Here is a 17577-nt window from a genome sequence, read left to right as displayed (position 1 = left end):
GCGCCTGCGTGTCACTGAAATTTTCAGCTAACGTGACCTTGGTTGAATTTTCAGCGCGGCTTACCTATTCCCGTTTTTCAACACCCTTCTGCATCCACACCAATGGCACAAGCTCCGCCCCGCAGGTCAACTCGCACCACCCACGCCCGCAACACCAGCACCAGCACCAGGGCTGAGCCCCAGCCACCATTGCCTCAAGGGCCTCTGATGCACCACCGCAAGAACCAGTCCGCTGTCAGTGTGACAGAAGAGGTCGAGCAAGGTTTGAGCCTGGACAAGAGCCGCAAGCTCACGGCACCCCAGCCCAAGGCACCAACATCCCGGTTGAAGTCAACAGCAGCACCGAAGGCACCGGCATCTCAGGCAAAGCCGACAACTGTGCCCAAGGCCCCGACCAAGCCAATGTCGACAGCAAAAGCCAGGACAACCAAGGCAGCAGCTCAGCCCAAGCCTGCTCCCCAGCCTCGGGAGCTCCCTGAGCTCACTCCACGTGTTGCGGAGATCGAGGCGAAGATGGCCAATGCCCAAGTGCCGAAAGGAAAGCCGAAGCCTAAACTGAAAAAGGTACCCTCAGTTCCCGAAACACCTGACAGCGTGCCAGACGCACCAGTAGAGCCGGCTCTCCTGACAAGGCCAACAGCAGTGTCGGCAGCTGCTGCGAAGCGGCTGGGTCAGAAGGTTATAGGTCAGTAACTGCAAGCCCTCGTGATAGGTCTATGCTAACCTTTGCTTCAGACCGCAACATGGAGAGGGAGGAAGAGAATGACAGGCACAGAGATGTTGAGGAAGACTCCAGCGAGAAGGAATTCCATCAAGACGAAGTCGAGAACGGCACTGGTGACAAACTGTGAGTCCTTCCATATTCAGTCAGCTTCTTGCTCAAGCTCACGCATCTATTATTACCAACACCTGTTGATCAACGACCACCACGACCTCATGCTCCTCTCCCTCACCGAATCAACTCTTTATTGGCGCGATATGGCCCTCGCTATCTATAGTGGCCCGGCTACTTTTGACGACTTCCGCCCTCGCATCAATACCTGGAAGGCCAACATCCCACGGAGTGCTAGCACCTCAATCACCTCACGCACCAAGTCCAGCGCCAGCCGAAGAAGTGTCATCACAAAAGCTTCATCATTCACCACTATTTCCTCCCGGGCGTCCACCCCCCATGTGTCTGCAAAAGGCGTGCCAGCAAGTGCGGGCTCTTCCCGTGAACTGTGTCATGGGATCCGTGACGAGGACGATACCGAAGACGTTGAGCGTGAGGGGGCATCCATGTGGAACATTGACGGCAAAGGAGTCAAGGTGCGCTCTCTCAATCCTTTCAACACCATCAGCAGTTGACCAGTCCGTACCAGTCAGCGGTTTCTATAGAGCGCCCCGCCTCAAACTCGACTTCTACCCCGCTTGGACCGCCATACACTCAAATCCCTTGCACATCGCCCGAAGTTCAGGAATCACGCAAGAGGTCTCGTCCCGATGATACCCACTCTGACTCAGAATTATCCGAGCAAGAACATGTACGCTACTATTACCTTATTCATGTTCTTTATACTGACCTCCCTGAAGCTACAGCCCTACGAACCAGCTGAGTACAATGATACCAACCCCGAGGCCGATTACGACGAGACTCACCCTAATGCGAACTATAACGAGGCCAGTGCTGAGGCCGACTACGACGACACCAATCCCGAGGCTGAGGACGCTGGAGCCGACCCCACAGCTAGCAGCCATGTAGACGGCGACGACCTCGCTGTCGGGATGGATGTCTCCACCAATGTGGATGGCCTGGAAGCGTCTCCCGATGGCCACCCTGATGACGAGACCATGGATCAAGCGGCTGAAGATGTCCAAGATGGCGAGGAGGCAGTGGAGCAGGACCATGGTGTGGATGAGGGAGACGATGGCAACCAGGGTGATGCACACGCTGCCGATGGCACTGAGCAACCTGGTGTGGTCAACGAGGATGGCAGCACCGAGGAGGGTGAGCAAGGCGAGACACTTGTCCCTGCCTTTGGGCAAAAGCGTACCACAGCTTCGGTGAGCATTTTTATAATAAATTTAATTGAATTCGGAATGCGCTGACGGTATACACCATCAGATGCATGCCAAGGCCTCGACTCCTAGCCTCCATCGCCCAAGTAAGCGTGCAAGGATGGAGCGACCCGCACGGACCGGCACTCCAGCTGCAAACGGGGACAAGAAGCCTGGCAAACCCAGGGTATCGGACTTGCCCCTCGAATGCAGAACCTCCGACAAGCTGTTCTCAGCCACCCTCATGCCCACAGTTTGCCTGTGGATGGGCGAGTGCGATCAGCCCTGGAACCCCTCGGATGAGGTAATCGAGGACGTCTGCGCCAAGATTTATCCAGTTGTTTTCGGCCGCGAATACAGTGATCTAGAGGAATCGGAGCGCAGCACTCTCTTGAGTATTGTACGATTTTCCCTTATCCTCTTTCTATTCTAACAAGTTGACGCTAATGCTACCTTTGCTCCAGGTCTGCGAACGACTTTGCGGCTGGCGGAACAACTTCGGCTCCACTGCGGTGGCTGCCCTTTTGGTTCTGATGGGCGGGCGAGGCTTGTTCGATGACAAGGATCGTCGTCAATTTTGCCAGCAGCTTCTTGTCGAGGGGGCTTTTCTTTATGAGCGGATTGTGGATGGGAAGCCGATCAACATCTTTCAAGGTTCGTATTTCGTCATCGTCCTCTCGTGTCATTTCCAGGCCATCCAAGGCCACGTCGACGTTCCGGCATTCAAGCGCCTCACAACTCCACAATACCTCCCTCGCGGCGCTTTTGGACTTGCCGCTGCCGCTGTAAGTTCATCTTTCCTCATTCTCCCTATTTCGTCGCGGACGTTAATCATACCCAACAGTGCGTTCGCGCGATCAACATGGTCATTCAAGGCAAGATGGGCGATATCAACAAGTCCCTCAACGGCATTGTTCAGGCCGGATGCTCTCCCGAAAGCGGATGGGATGGAGTGTGCAAGGCCAAGCGGCTCATCAGCGCCGCGAATCGCAAGCCGAGGGTTGAGAAGAAACGCAGCTCAAAGAAGGTCAAGTCCACCCCCGAGTTCCCTCCGCCGCCGCCGTTTTCCGAGGCCAACTACGGCAGCATCACGAAGGACCTTTACGAGAGCGCAATGCGCGAGAAAGCCCAGCTTCACGTCGTCGCTTCTTGGGATCGCGCTATCGAACACATCCTCAGCTCCGGCACTGCTGAGGATGACGCGGCGGAGGAGAGCGCGGATGACTCCAATGACAAGGCCCGTCGGAGTATGTTCTTCTACTTGCCTCTTCAGTGTACGTCTCCAGTTCTTTTATCACTCTATCGTCACTCATTGAATACCAGAATTTTCGTATCCTGCATGTCCCTCAAATCGTCGTTTCCGCTTTTTTACTACTGTTATATTAGAGCCTAGCTTATAGAATCGCATTAGAACTTTTGCAATGAAGATTTCGTCTGCTTTTTGAACGCTTATGTGACATAACGCCCCGTGCTAAGTACTCGTAAGAATAGTATAAGGCTGAGAATAAGCCGCCTATAAGAAACAGTAATCGTCTCGGGGAGACGATCTCAGGATGTAAAAATATGCCATAAGACAGTCCGCAGTGACCGAAAGGTCAAGAAAAGCTGCGTTATAATTTGCAAACGAGAAAGATCGTGCCTATGACAAGTAGCCGCCGCACTTATTGGCCTGACACTTATCGTGGGACCGATTTACTATAAGTTCACACAAGTGACCCGATAAGGCAACTGCCGTTTTCCTGATGAGGGCAAAGCTTGAGCGGTCCTCGGTCCTGTCACTTCCAGACTATGTCCCTCTTCGATATCCGAGTTCAACGACATCACTGCGGCGCAGTCGCAGAAAGTCGGCCGTCCGCACTGCAGGTCCACACGTTGCAGCGTGCAGCGTGGACTGCTCGCATATGCGACCGAGGGCAATCGGCAGCGCTACCGAGCTCTCAAGTCAAGTCTCAAGCTTCGCTAACCTCAAGCTCCCCAGTCGCCCGATCCTCGTCCCTTAATCTCAAGATCGCCACCGCTTCCGCTCACTCCAACTAAAACCCGCTCTCCTGCCCGCTCGTACCTACAGTCGACTCTCCCTTACTGCATACCTCCCTTAGTGCATACGTTCTAGTAATGCATAGGTTTTGGGCTTTCCCGAGTTGGTTTGCGGGGTAAGCGCCCGTAATTCGCATAACGCATAATGCATAGGCCAGCAGGCTTGCCAATGCATAGCTCAGGGGTAAAAAGGGCCGAGTTTGCCGTAGTTACAGGCTGATTGACTAGGATGTATGCAGCACCTCCCTCTGTCCCAGTCTCTTCTAGGCTTGTCGACGACCCCCACTCGCAGTCCAGCACTCCAGACAAGCTCCTCATGAACGCAGCCGACAATCTTGAGGCACGGGGTGTATTACATAAGCGCAACCGACTTCAAATTGACGAGCTTCTTACCATGAGCAAGATCACTGACGACGAGATTTTTGAGGCTGAGGTGAAGGCATGGGAGGCGCGGGACAATATGGAGAGTACAGGGACAGATGCCGTTGACGACGAAGGTGATGTTATCGAGGAGCTGCCTGGGCTCGAGAGGTCCTTCAAGTCTCGGGTCTGATCAGTAAGTACGTCGCTGCATTAGATGACCGGGCCATGGCACGGAAATTGGAGGCTTTGCTGGGGTCATTCAATCGCCAGCTGCACTTAGATCAGGTGTCGAGCTTGAAGGAGACTCAAATTACACAGTATTTTGCATCATGTACATAGTTTTCGTACTACAGTCAACTCTCCCATATTGCATACCCCTCGGGAAATGCTCCAGGCTATGCATTATGGGAGGGTATGCACATAGGGAGAGACATGATAAATAGGGGCTAAATAACCCGATTTAATTATATGTTGTTCTAGACCCAGTAGTACGAAAACTATGTATGTGATACAAAATACTGTGTAATTTGAGTCTCCTTCAAGCTCGACACCTGATCCAAGTGCAGCTGGCGATTGAATGACCCCAGCAAAGCCTCCAACTTCCGTGCCATGGCCCGGTCATCTAATGCAGCGATGTACTTACTGATCAGACCCGAGACTTGAAGGACCTCTCGAGCCTGGGCAGCTCCTCGATAACATCACCTTCGTTGTCAACATCATCTGTCCCTGTACTCTCCATATTGTCCCGCGCCTCCCATGCCTTCACCTCAGCCTCAAAAATCTCGTCGTCAGTGGTCTTGCTCATGGTAAGAAGCTCGTCAATTTGAAGTCGGTTGCGCTTATGTAATACACCCCGTGTCTCAAGATTGTCGACTGTGTTCATGAGGAGCTTGTCTGGAGTGCTGGACTGCGAGTGGGGGTCGTCGACAAGCCTAGAAGAGACTGGGACAGAGGGAGGTGCTGCATACATCCTAGTCAATCAGCCTGTAACTACGGCAAACTCGGCCCTTTTTACCCCTGAGCTATGCATTGGCAAGCCTGCTGGCCTATGCATTATGCGTTATGCGAATTACGGGCGCTTACCCCGCAAACCAACTCGGGAAAGCCCAAAACCTATGCATTACTAGAACGTATGCACTAAGGGAGGTATGCAGTAAGGGAGAGTCGACTGTACTGGGTCTAGAACAACATAGAATTAAATCGGGTTATTTAGCCCCTATTTATCATGTCTCTCCCTATGTGCATACCCTCCCATAATGCATAGCCTGGAGCATTTCCCGAGGGGTATGCAATATGGGAGAGTTGACTGTATGTACCTGCCCCGCCCCAGTGCTTGAGAGAACCGCCCGAGGTAACGTCCCCAATACGTAGACTTTCCTATTCATTACAATTGCTCTTTTAATATTTCACGTTCCATGTACTCTTAGCGTTCTTCATCTCGAGCCCTAGTGATGGCAGGCACGATCTCAGTTGAAAACACACTTGGGAACTACCCTTTTCTTTTCCTACGGTTCCTGGAATGATTGCACTTCTACGCCGCTTGAATTACGCAGTAGAACTGCAAAGATACGTGTCTTGTTTCACGAAGGGCGGACCTCCCAGCCGGCAATAAACGGTTTTCACGAAGAGTCAATCGGGACGAGCATGACAACCCTCACGCCTCGAAAGAAAGAGATCTACACCACACCACGACATCGTAAATCGCAAAACCCGTTGTTTAATCAAGTACCACAAACGTGATACTACTGTCCATGTGTAAGTAAAGACCGTCAAAGAATTAAGAGACCAACAAAGAGCCGTTATACGTAAGTACCCTAAGCCCCAAGACCAGTTCGCCCCGTTATGCTAAATAAGCAGCAGAATCCGAGTCCAAAAGCTCAACCACCAATCATCAACTAAGTAACTGATACTTAGTGGTGACGGCGCTCAAAGCCCCGCATGCACCTGCGCGTCCCGCCGCTCGACAAGAACGCCGCGGAGCCCATCGAACCGAGCGTAAACCCGGTCCCGTCGCTGCTCACGTCCCCGCTCTGCATCGCCGCGCTCACACTGCCGCTCACCTGCACGTCCGCCCACGTAACCGTGTTCGACGCGTACTGCGTGTTCGCGGCCATAACCATCGTCGACGCGCCGTCGCTCCACACGGCGACGTCGATCCCGTTCACGACGTAGTTCGTGCGCGTCGCGTTCCCGCTGAACAGCAGCGGCGTCAGCTGCGGGAGCGTCTTGGCGAGCATCGACGCCGAGTTCATGATGTCCGCCGGCGCGGGGTCTGTCCAGGGCAGGATGCCGAGTGCGCCGTGGTTGATGCCGAGGACGGACTGCACGATGAACTCTTCGCCCGAGGGGACGCGCGCCCAGTATCTGCGCGTCGTGCGTGAGTATATGCTCGAAAAAGCGCGCGTTTTGATAACTTACTCTCCGTCAGCGCCGAATGCCTGAGGCGTCGCCCACGCAGCCTTGGTGCGCTCCCAGCCCATCGCGACCATGCGGTCCGCAAACGACTGCTGACGGTCGCTGATCGCCTTGAACGCGCCCACACCACTGTTGGCCGGCACACCGCCCGCATACATGCTCGTGAGCGTCGTGTTGCCCGGGTACAAGCCGCTCTGATCGCCAGCGAGGATGCTCTCGCAGTTGTCGCAGCCGCAGTCGCCCCACTCGGGCGTGCACGGCGTGCCCCAGCGCTCCGAGTACGAGTTGTTGTTCCCGATGATGTACACGTCCTGGATGACGATGTCCGCGCCCTGGCTGTACTCCTGCCAGTAGTAGTCCTGGCAGTTGAGCACGAGCGAGACGGGGTGCCGGGCGCCGTCGAGCTCGTAGATCTTGTCGTACGCGCCCGTCGCGGAGCTGAAAGGGTCCGATGTGCCGTCGGGTTCGTCGCCGGTGTACCACAGGAGGAGATTGGGCGCGTCTTTGATCATGTTGACTTGCTGTTCGACGGCGGTGAGGTTGCGGTAGTCGAAGCGCATGTCGTACATGAGGTACATGTTGTTCTGCTGCATGCGCTGGACGACCTGCTCAAAGAGGTCCCAGTCGTCGAAGGTGGGGATGGGGTGGATCTGTCGGACTATGGTCAGCGACGCTAGCTCAACAAGCGCACAAGACAGCGCTTACCATGTTGAAGCCTTGCTGAGCGAGCTCATCGATAACCGAGAGGTTCGTAGCCAAAAGCCCCCAGAAGTCCGTGAAGAAACCAACGGGGAAAACGGGGGCATAGTCGCCGCCGTTACCGTTGGCGGGCTTAGCCAGCAGTGCACCTGAGCGCAAGTCCATCTTGGTCACCGAGCCACTGGTGGGGTTGGGGATGATGGTCAGCTCGGCGGTCGAGCTGTACTTCTGGGTGCCAGAAGAGCCGGCGAACGTCGCGGCACACGAGATATCGTACGGGGTCGTCTGGGGCGTGAAGCTCGAGATGTTGATGGGGATCTCGTACGCGGTGGCGTTGAGCGGGACACTGGCGGAGCCAAGGGTTGTCCCGTTCACGGAGAGGGTGACGTTGAGGCTGCCGGCATCGGCGAGGGAGGCGCCGCTCTTGATTCCGATGGCCTGGGCGCCGGTGAGGTTGTAGTTGGTGACGATGGAGTCGACGATGATGGCGCCATTTTGGCTCTGGTCCTCGGCGAGGTAGGGGCGGATGGCGGGTGCGCAGCGGAAGGCGAGGCTGGGGGAGTCGGAGTATGCGAGGGCAGGGAAGTTACCACCCGGAGGAGAGGGACCGTCGGAGGACAGATAATTCTTGCCACACCTACGGTGAACGAGCCCGTATCAGCATCGCGACGCTTTTGGCTGCATCAAGTGGGGACGTACCATTTGGCACCAGCAGACACGCTGGTGATGAGGTTGGCTGCTACGAGAGCAGCTGCAACGGAGCGCTGCATCGTTTCTCCTCAGATATCCAGAAAAGAACGGAAAGGAAGGAGAGACAGAGCAGACGTGGAGTTGGGCGAAGAAAGAAGAGAAAGAGATGAAATAGCCGCCAAATGCAAGAGAGGGCTTTATAGTGCCCTGACAGAGGCCATATGATCGGGGGTCTCGACTGCCAGGTGTCATTAACGCCATGGCCGTCCCCGCTCCATCATGGCATGTGCATGGCCGCTGATTGCCAGTTGTCTCCCTCGCACTGGCAAGTATACTTAGCACAGAGCAAGAGACAACTCATCCGCTGATTTCCATCGTCCTTGTCCGCCTCAAAACATGTTGATGCTGGTGGTGTGGCCACATAAGGACATCCAAGACCCCGTTTCAGAAGGCCACACAAAGCCGATGTGCGCAGCCACAACCCTGACTGAATGCACGTCGGCAAACACAACAGCACACAACTCGGTTACCCATCTCACGGGCTTGACTCTTTCACAGTCCACAACAGCGAGGTTGCACAAATCACTACGCGCGGAATGGTGGCATACGCATACATGCGCGGCGAGGGTTTGCAACTACACAAACATCTTCAAGGGAACACCTTCAAGGGAACAACAAGCTCAAACTTTCCGGTCGGGCGGAACGCGGACAACATTCATATTCAGAAGAAGCGCAAGAACTTCTTGAATCTCGACACGGGCCATTTTGCAGACATGACTGAAGGGCGAGAGTCTCATGACAGAGGTTTCCTTCGCAGAAGACAGCTATTCAACAGGTGATCAGATACAATCGCGGAAGACTCGCACAACGTATTTCTACACTCGACCATGCAGCTACCTCGATGCACAACCCATACATCGAAGCAATGTTTCGGCGACGGCGACATACACGATATTCAAACTCCGTGCACGGAGCCGACCGAGACTCGGGGGCCGATGATTCGCAAGATGAACGCTGTACGTTATCAAAGTGTTGTTCACCGCAACCATCAGTCGGCAGCGGCTGGACGCATCTCGAGTATCACTCATCCGCGGTGCATATATCTTCTCATAGCCAGAATAAAAAATGGTGCCAGCTTGGGCTTTGCAAAGGCGCTACAACATATAGTAGATTTTTTTTCGAGAGGGGATGTCCAAAGGTATCCTATCCTACATAATTTGTTCACGAATAACCTTCTGATCCACAGTCTCAGGCAACCGCGACGCTCTTGACATAGTCGATGCGGTACGGGTTCACATCCGTCTCCGGGCCCCTGTTGTGCGCGATCCACTTGGGCTCGTCCTAGTGGGCGATCATACAGTCAGCATCCAAGGCCATCCACGTGCGGTAGGACACGCTAGCGGAAGCTCATGCGTACCTTGAACAGGCGCATCGTGCGGGACTTGTTGCCCTCGTCGAGCGTGAAGCGGTGGTAGATGCCGGCAGGCAGCACCAGCAGATCGCCCGCCCTCATGTGGCACCGGATCCACGCTTCGGAGGCGTGCTCTATGTGCAGCAGGTGAGAATTGCCCACAGGATAAAAAATCTCCACGCAGCGAGACGCTTACCTCTGACGTCGAAGTAGCCGCCCCCTTCTAGGATATACCGAATCTCCTCATCCTCGTGCATATGTCTGCGCCCCACAGCCATGTCAGCCCACCCATCCACGCCTCAAACCCCTCCTCGCTAGAACAGAACGCACTCTTTGTAAAAGTTCTTGATCTTCGTCTCGTACTCGTCCCCGAGCGACTCCTTCGTCACGACGATCACGTCGCGGTTCTTACAGTCCCGCTCGCGCGCGACAGCATCGATCCCCTCGATATGCTTCCCCGATTCGTCGTCGACGGGGATGTGCCAGTGCAGCACGCCGATCGCGGACAGCGTCGCGGCGTCAACGGACTTGCCCGAGTCGTGCGGGAGGCGCTGGTCGCCCGGGAGATCGTCGAAGTAGTATGCGCGCATGGTGTGGGGTGGATTCAAGTCGAGCTCGGCTGGGGTGGGAAGGGGGATGGGCAGAGCGGGGCGCCGCCGTGAACGTGAACGGGGGGCGCTTTTATAGAGCGAGATGTGGCGGGAGAGTTCTAGAGTCGTGATCACGAGTGCGGGTGTGTGATTGGTAAGAATTCTCCGTCGTCGAACTTATCCCCGGGCGCCGAGAAGCTCACGTCGACGCATTGAAAGGTGTCGTTTCGCCACTCCGAGGAGGCTTGACCTATGTTTGTCTCGCTGGGGACACCCAAGATACCGGGAAAGCACGCGCCGCCGGGCGGCGCGGCCCCCGACTCGGCTTGAGCTTGATTCTGCGTAAGAATAGATGCACAGCTGTGCAGTATTTTGCCAACCAGTCGTTATTTTACAGGGCCTCGAATCTAGCACAGGTGGTCTAGCCTACTTCAAGGACTCGCGCTTGCAGTCTGGTAGAGCTCAAAACGAGCGCTGGACTTCAATCCACTCGGTCCACGTTGACCGCAGCATGGATAATTCAGCCTCATGGCCTCGGGGGCATTACTACGACTCAAACTCCAACTACCACAACGTATGCAGGCTTGGCGTCCGATTCCTCCATCATTCACCAACAATTTCCGAACATAAAAAATAACCCTTGAGAAGGGAGGAACGAGATGGTAGCCAATGATATTTCATCTCCAGCCTTGCGGGATATCGTAAAGCTCGTACGTACCATTATTTGAAGCTGCGCACGGCGCGTTGACTGCGGCGACGCGTCATCCCATTTTCAAGCTTCCAGATGCTCTTTCAGACGTCTCTGTCAGTCGTTCACGCGCCTTCAAACGTGTTAATACCGCTTACATACTTCGTAAGTAGCGAATAACGACAGCCTCCCCTTTCGCATGTTGGGAAAACACAAACTACCCGGCGCGCTCAGAGGCCGAAGCGCAGCAGATCCGATCCATGCTTGCGGAGATGTCTCTCGTCAAGCAAAACCTCGAGAACATCTGCAGCGCCGTCACTGCGTCCATTCAGCAGCTGTCGGGATCGATGACGTCCTATTCGCGGTTCGTGGCTGCTGTGACGCGCCTCCCGGACGAAATCCTATCCGAGATCTTCGAGCGGGCCTGCGCGCCTTCGGATATGTCTTTTACAAGCAGCGGCCACACGTCGTGGCGAGATGCGTCTTTGACGTCCCACCGCCTCGTCTGCGCGGACGTGTCGCAGGTATGTCAGAGGTGGAGACGCGTTGCGCTAGCTACACCGCGCCTGTGGACCGCGTTTTCCCTCAACGTGCACAAGCGGACCATCTGGGCGCTTCCCATTCCGCTCGAGATGATCGAACGGGCGAGCAGCATGCCTGTCTTTCTTTCATTTACCCTGAGGGCGAGTGATTACGAGAATATCCCTCCTTTGGCTATCACCGATGGCGGTTCCAACATTGCACTCGGGAAGGTGAAGGGCGTCGACGTCGATGCCTACTCTACCATGCACATCTCCGACATCCTGGACTGGCTCCCCGCTTTCCCCCGCCTCCAGCGCCTCAGGCTCAAAGGCGTGAGCACGCGCAACTGGCCATGGGACGAGCCGCCGAGCTGGCTGCGCCGGCTCACGCACCTGCATCTGAAGCTTACAGACTTGCGCAGCGCCGAGACGCTTCTCGCTGCTCCTGGCGGCGCATGGGACAGCCTCGTCTCGCTCACGCTCGAGGACGCCGGCGTGCTCGACCCCCTCCCGATACTGACGAGCTTTCCCCGGCTCGAGGAGCTCTTCCTGCTCTCCGCCATGTCCCTCGCGGCCAACCCAAACCAGGGCGGCGGCGGCGGCGGCACGCAGCCGCCCATCGTCGTGCACGCGCGCCTCCGCCGGCTCAGCCTCTGTATCCGCGCGCGGCAGCGCGTGGCCCCGTTCTTTGCGGGGATGGCGTTGCCGGCGCTGCGGCGCCTCGGCGTGTGCGCGGAGACGGGAGAGTGGATGCATGCGGGCGCGCTGGTTCTGGATGCGCTGGTGGAGCGGTCGCGGTGTAGGCTGGAGAGTTTGGTGCTGTCGGCGGTGCATACGCCGTTCGCGCGGGAGACGCGGGAGCTGGCTGAGCGGTTCGGTGAGCGGTGGGGGGTTCCGGATGTTAGGGTGAACTGGGGCGAGCGGGAGGAGATGAGGTATGTTGAGGCGTGTAAGGCGGATTGGTATTCGTGAACGATTCGGCCGTTGGGACAGCTTAGTAGGGGTCTAGAGTACACTTCGGTACGATAGCATTTAAACGAGGTCGCGTTTGAGTTTGAAGGTTTCATCAAAGACATAACAGAGCAACTGCAGCTCTCCAAGGACAGGCAGCCGGCTCGTTATCTCTGGGAGGGTTTCAACCCTAACCTCGGAGATGCGCATGACTCAGAAAGTCAAGTCAGGTGAGTCACATGACGTTCGTGTTCGCGTCGCGTCGTCTCCCCGCTCTCTTTAAATCGTCTCGTCTCCCCTTTCCGCCCCATCGCGATGGCATCGAAGACGAAGCAGCCCCTCAAATCAGGGACGACCGGCAACGCGAAGAAACGGAAGTCAACAGGGCCCGCCGATGGCGATGCGTCTGCGAAGAAGAAGCAGCCGCGACTGGACAGCTTCTTTGCGCCCAGGGTCGAGCTGAGCGCGACGTGCGGGACCGACAAGAAGACGCACGTCGCGCAGCTGAGCGATGAGCAGAACGCGGTGCTCCGCATGGTGCTGGACGACGAGAAGAGCGTGTTCTTCACTGGGTCCGCTGGTGCGTTCGTGTTCATTTCCGGCTCGAGGGTCTCGTCGCTCGTGCCGTAAGCCGGAGCCACGCTGAACCTTATCTTGTTTTTATTTTATTTTGGGTTTCATCAAACTTCCACTATTGCTCGTCTTGCGCCCATGTGGACATGAACATGTACAGGAACGGGCAAGTCGTTGCTCCTCCGCGCTATCATCTCCTCCCTGCGCAAGAAGTATGCGAAGAAACCCGACGCGGTGGCAGTGACCGCGAGCACGGGGATGGCGGCGTCCAATGTTGGAGGTCAGTGCTCGGGCCTTTTTCGTCGAGTGACGACTGTGTTTACGGCATATTCAATAAAGGGATGACGATACATTCGTGGGGCGCTGTCACCCCTAGCAACAGCGATGTCGACGCTCAGATTCGGTGCATACGTTTCGCCAAGCCCGCGTTGCAGCGTTGGAAGAACACCAAGGTGCTCATCATCGATGAAGGTATGTCTCCCGCCTCACTTCTACAGCTCAATTCTCGATGCCGTCTTTAAGTGTCCATGGTGGATGGTCACCTTTTCGACACGCTCGAAGCAATTGCTACCAAGCTACGGAAGAAGACGGACAAGCCATTTGGTGGCCTCCAGGTAAGCATCACTCCGCTTCTTATCCTCGTTCTGCCGTCTGAAGGTGATCAAAGCTGGTCGTGACGGGCGACTTCTTTCAACTACCACCTGTCTGCAAGGGAGAGCCGTTCTTTGCGTTTGAGAGCAACTCCTGGACAAAGTGCATCGAGCACACCATCAACCTTACCCAGGTCTTCCGTCAGAAAGACAATAGTACGTCAACCCCACTCTTCTCTCGAGCGATTTCCAACCTTGTCAACAGAATTCGTCGACTTGCTCAACGAAATGCGTTACGGCTCCATCTCTCCTGCCACGGCGCAGGCCTTCAAAGCCCTCGCGCGCCCCATCCCACCGCCGCCTGCGAGCATGCCCAACATCCAGCCAACCGAGCTCTTCCCGATGCGCCACGAAGTTACAAATGCCAACCAAGCCCGGCTCCGCGCGCTTCCCCATCGGACGTACATCTTCCAAGCGCACGACACGTTTCCGCAAGCTAACAAGTCCGCCTCGTCTGCGAGAAGATCCTCTTCCTCTTCGTCCTCGTCAACATCTTCCCCTGCATCGTCGACTGCTACAGCTTCCCCCACGTCGAGTAGCACGTCCGCGACCTCTGTCGCGTCCAGCTCTAAATCGTCTGCCCTGGGCTCGAGGCAAAATGCGCAGACAGATCAGGCCAAGCGACGACAAGAGGGCCTGCTGGCGGGTGTGCTTGCGGAGAAGACGCTTGAGCTTAAGAAGGGAGCGCAGGTCATGCTCGTCAAGAACATCGACGAGATGCTGGTGAACGGGTGTGTCGGCAAGGTCGTTGGGTTCGCGACTTATCGCGAGGTCATCACCGCACGGAACGAGCTCGCACGGGCAGAGTTGGGAAGCGCTGTCCATGCGGATAGTGTGGTTACGCCCAAGGTGGAGAAAGGAAAGGTGTCAAAGGAGAAGGAGAAAGACGTGAAGACCGAGAAGGCGCGTGAAGGGGAGGGGAAATCCGACGTGAAGGAGGAAAATGACAAGAAGAGCAAGGCCGCGAAGCTCGTTGTCAAATCCACAGGCGTCATCCGCAAGGTCCGCGTCGACCCCGGCGGCGCGCTCATTACCGTCAGCACCGTCAAGGAGAACCTCGACCCCTCCTCTTCATCTCCACGCACCACCTCTCCCGCGTCCGCAGCTGCAAGTAGCATCTCCGCCCCCGCCAAACCGTGTTCGCCCCCATCCACCTCCACCACCTCGCACCCATCCGAGCGCGACGAAGAACGCTTCCCCCTCGTCGAATTTCCCACCCCACAAGGCGGACGCGAAGCCGTGCTCGTGCTGCGCGACGAATTCCGCGTCGAAGACGCCTCCGACGCTGGGCGCCTGCTCGCGCGGCGCGTGCAGGTGCCGCTCGTGCTCGCGTGGGCGATGTCGATCCACAAGGCGCAGGGGCAGACGATACAGCGCGTGCGCGTCGATCTGGGGCGGGTGTTTGAGAAGGGGCAGAGCTATGTTGCGCTGTCGCGCGCGGCGGCGGTGGAGGGGCTGCAGGTGCTCAATTTTGATGCGAGGAGGGTGGTTGCGCATCCGAAGGTGGTGAGGTGGAGTAAGGGGCTGGTGCAGGCGGGGGCGAAGGGCGGGACGGGTGCGGTGGGGGTGGCTGGGGCTGCGACGGCTGTGAGTGGGGCTGCGACGGCTGTGGGTGCTGGGGAGGAGGCGGAGGAAGTGCGTATGTAAGGGAGGAGGCGAAGGAAGTGCGTATGTAAGTAGGGGATGTGATGCGTGGCTCCGAGGTGAGGTTTATTTTGACAGTGAAAGGACACTGTCTTGCATATTTTATCGCTATTATTCTCGAGAGCGTTGGTGATGATGACCGCCTTTCATACCTATATCACAGCTTGGCTAGAAGCATATTTGTAGCGTAACTTCTTCGAACGTCCGTACGGCGGTGTAGCTTAATCCAATGCGTGTGTTTTACAACATGGGTGTTATCATTGGAGACAGTAACTTCCGCTCTGAGCATAAGTATATCGATACAGCTGGTACAACTTCCTCAATCCTTCCTCCGTCAATGGGCAGCCACGCTGGCGAGGTAATCGTGGCGGATGGGGTTCTCGTCCGTTGCGGAGCCGCGGTTGAGTGGTGTCCACTTGGGCTCGTCCTATCGTCGTAAAGATAATGATCATGTCGATCATCGATACTCAGGGGCTCGGTGAACGAAGAGGCTGAATGTGAGCGTACCTTGAACAGGCGCATAGCTTTGATGATGTTCTTCTCGTCGAGCGTGAAGCGGTGGTAGATTCCGGCGGGGAGGACGACGAGGTCGCCCTGCTCGACGTGGATGCGGACCCATGAGTCCACGGGGTGCTCTGTTGAGCGATCATGTGAATATGGAGAAGGGGGGTGTGGAGGGAAGGGGAGAGAGGGAGGGGTGCTCACCGCGGACGTCGAAGAAGCCGCTGCCGTCGAGGATGTACCGGATCTCCTCGTCCTCGTGCATGTGTCTGTCGGATGAAGATACCAAGGATCAGCAATTAAATCGCAAGCGTTCTTGTTTCACCGCCAGTGCCAGCTAGCGGCAGGGGACCCGCCCCTCGCCTCCGTTGTATCAGGAGTTGCCGACCAACGCCCTAGCATCCGGAGGCAGCGCGCCAGATCCATCCCGAACGAAGACGCGCAGAATACAGACCCCACCACCACCAACGACGAAGCAGTTCACTCAGTACACAGAACTCACTCTTCAAAGAACATCTTCAACTTCGCCTCATACGCATCGCCGAGCCCCTCCTTGGTGATATTGATCGTGTCGCGGTTCTTGTAGTCGCGCTCGCGCGCGATCTGGTCGATCGCCTGGATGTAGTTGTCGTCCGCGTCGACGGGGATGTGCCAGCTGAGGACGCCGAGCGAGCGGAGGGCGTCGGCGGGGACGGGCGTGCCCGAGTCGTGCAGGAGGCGCTGGTCGCCCGGGGCGTTGTCGAAGTAGTAGGCGCGCATGGTGATTGGGTAGCCGAGGGCGGGTGAGGGTGAGGATGAGTTGGTGCTGTGGAAGGTATTTATCCTGAGTCAGATGGTGTTTTGTCAGATTGGCTGTGGTATATCCAATGATCGCCAGGGAACCTGTCACGAGCGGCGTGTCGAGAATGGTGTGCCCTGCATGTAGGTGATTGCGCCCGAAGGTGTCGGTTTTCGGGTCAACCCTAGACCTGTTTCATTGAATTATCTAGTCTTCTTCCGTCCAGAGGCCATTGAGTCAAGTACATCGAGGAAGAATGTCAGATGCGAGGTAACTAGCGAGCTGTTCGGCTTCGGGTGGGACCGAGCGCCGCCACACCACGTCTTCAACGCCATGACCATCTATCTATATCAATATCCGTCACGCGCATTCTCACTTTACCAATAACTCAAAAAATTACCTTCATAATTGGTATAACAACCCTCTTGACTTTGCAGTGTCTCTTGCAAAGCAATCCACTTCTCCTCTCTCAAAACACGCAATTTCTGCTCTATCCTTACACTGTTGCTGTTGAACTTACGAGAGAATCTTTACTAGCAAGGAGAATGTGATCGGTCCTAACTTCTAGACACACAGCCCATGCAGTAGACTCGCGCTCGCGGGCGTCGGTCCACCGGACGGTTGCTACCTGGAGGTACGTCGGGCCACCGGATCATCAGGTGATGGTGCGATGTGCTTCGGGTGACCTGACGGGGTTGAAAATGGCCATCCGCGACTTATATAATGTGCGCGTACGGCTTACAATATAGTTATCAGAAGTAATAGAGATGGCGGATGGCAATCTGAGGTTGGTCATCGAGTGAGCGGACGTCCGGCCACCATCAGTCATTGAAGTCCCTCGGGTCAGCTGGCGAGTGGTAGAGTGGTTGAGTTGGGGAGGGCATCGGGAAAGCTGACGCCGTCGATGCATCCGCCGTGTCCGCGAGGGCGAGGGCATGGAGTCAGCTGGGGTCTGAGCCCTGCTTGGGTGGGATGGGCACCGAGCCGCATGATGGGGCCAAGGGCGGTGACGGGGCGGATGTTGGTGAC

At 56.3% G+C, this 17577-nt stretch overlaps 7 protein-coding genes across 7 annotated transcripts; 3 read left to right on the top strand and 4 right to left on the bottom strand.

Annotated features, from left to right (window-relative positions):
- Positions 1-102: 102 nt before the first annotated feature.
- CONPUDRAFT_157731 (uncharacterized protein) lies at positions 103-4627 on the top strand (the record flags this gene model as incomplete). The annotated part of the gene is made up of 9 exons (XM_007774765.1): positions 103-685; positions 736-847; positions 885-1308; positions 1362-1523; positions 1579-2043; positions 2105-2437; positions 2502-2822; positions 2882-3311; positions 4314-4627. 9 exons carry the CDS (start codon positions 103-105, stop codon positions 4625-4627), a joined length of 3144 nt encoding a protein of 1047 aa, XP_007772955.1.
- Positions 4628-5083: 456 nt separating this feature from the next.
- CONPUDRAFT_157730 (uncharacterized protein) lies at positions 5084-5407 on the bottom strand (the record flags this gene model as incomplete). The annotated part of the gene is made up of 1 exon (XM_007774764.1): positions 5084-5407. The coding sequence occupies one exon, from the start codon at positions 5405-5407 to the stop codon at positions 5084-5086; it is 324 nt and encodes a 107-aa protein (XP_007772954.1).
- A 668-nt stretch (positions 5408-6075) lies between these two features.
- Positions 6076-8391, bottom strand: CONPUDRAFT_84544 (uncharacterized protein). Its single transcript, XM_007774763.1, has 4 exons — positions 8251-8391; positions 7558-8188; positions 6856-7502; positions 6076-6801 (listed from the first exon to the last, which is right to left on the bottom strand). Exons 1-4 carry the CDS (start codon positions 8319-8321, stop codon positions 6348-6350), a joined length of 1803 nt encoding a protein of 600 aa, XP_007772953.1. The 5' UTR covers positions 8322-8391; the 3' UTR covers positions 6076-6347.
- Positions 8392-9300: 909 nt separating this feature from the next.
- Positions 9301-10847, bottom strand: CONPUDRAFT_139338 (Acireductone dioxygenase). The gene is made up of 6 exons (XM_007774762.1): positions 10640-10847; positions 10462-10584; positions 9983-10396; positions 9849-9913; positions 9659-9786; positions 9301-9582 (listed from the first exon to the last, which is right to left on the bottom strand). Exons 3-6 carry the CDS (start codon positions 10240-10242, stop codon positions 9490-9492), a joined length of 546 nt encoding a protein of 181 aa, XP_007772952.1. The 5' UTR covers positions 10243-10396; positions 10462-10584; positions 10640-10847; the 3' UTR covers positions 9301-9489.
- A 343-nt stretch (positions 10848-11190) lies between these two features.
- CONPUDRAFT_157727 (uncharacterized protein) lies at positions 11191-12423 on the top strand (the record flags this gene model as incomplete). The annotated part of the gene is made up of 1 exon (XM_007774761.1): positions 11191-12423. One exon carries the CDS (start codon positions 11191-11193, stop codon positions 12421-12423), a length of 1233 nt encoding a protein of 410 aa, XP_007772951.1.
- A 294-nt stretch (positions 12424-12717) lies between these two features.
- Positions 12718-15272, top strand: CONPUDRAFT_157726 (uncharacterized protein; the record flags this gene model as incomplete). The annotated part of the gene is made up of 6 exons (XM_007774760.1): positions 12718-12982; positions 13136-13255; positions 13315-13446; positions 13498-13589; positions 13643-13781; positions 13831-15272. The coding sequence occupies 6 exons, from the start codon at positions 12718-12720 to the stop codon at positions 15270-15272; spliced, it is 2190 nt and encodes a 729-aa protein (XP_007772950.1).
- A 236-nt stretch (positions 15273-15508) lies between these two features.
- Positions 15509-16779, bottom strand: CONPUDRAFT_110087 (1,2-dihydroxy-3-keto-5-methylthiopentene dioxygenase). Its single transcript, XM_007774759.1, has 4 exons — positions 16273-16779; positions 15975-16039; positions 15777-15904; positions 15509-15696 (listed from the first exon to the last, which is right to left on the bottom strand). The coding sequence occupies exons 1-4, from the start codon at positions 16527-16529 to the stop codon at positions 15604-15606; spliced, it is 543 nt and encodes a 180-aa protein (XP_007772949.1). The 5' UTR covers positions 16530-16779; the 3' UTR covers positions 15509-15603.
- Between the last annotated feature and the right edge of the window lie 798 nt (positions 16780-17577).

The sequence above is a fragment of the Coniophora puteana genome (genome assembly GCF_000271625.1).
Source record: "Coniophora puteana RWD-64-598 SS2 unplaced genomic scaffold CONPUscaffold_13, whole genome shotgun sequence".
In the NCBI taxonomy this organism is placed as follows: domain Eukaryota; kingdom Fungi; phylum Basidiomycota; class Agaricomycetes; order Boletales; family Coniophoraceae; genus Coniophora; species Coniophora puteana.
Note: the sequence above shows the minus strand (reverse complement) of the source record. Positions and strands in the feature narration are given on the sequence as shown.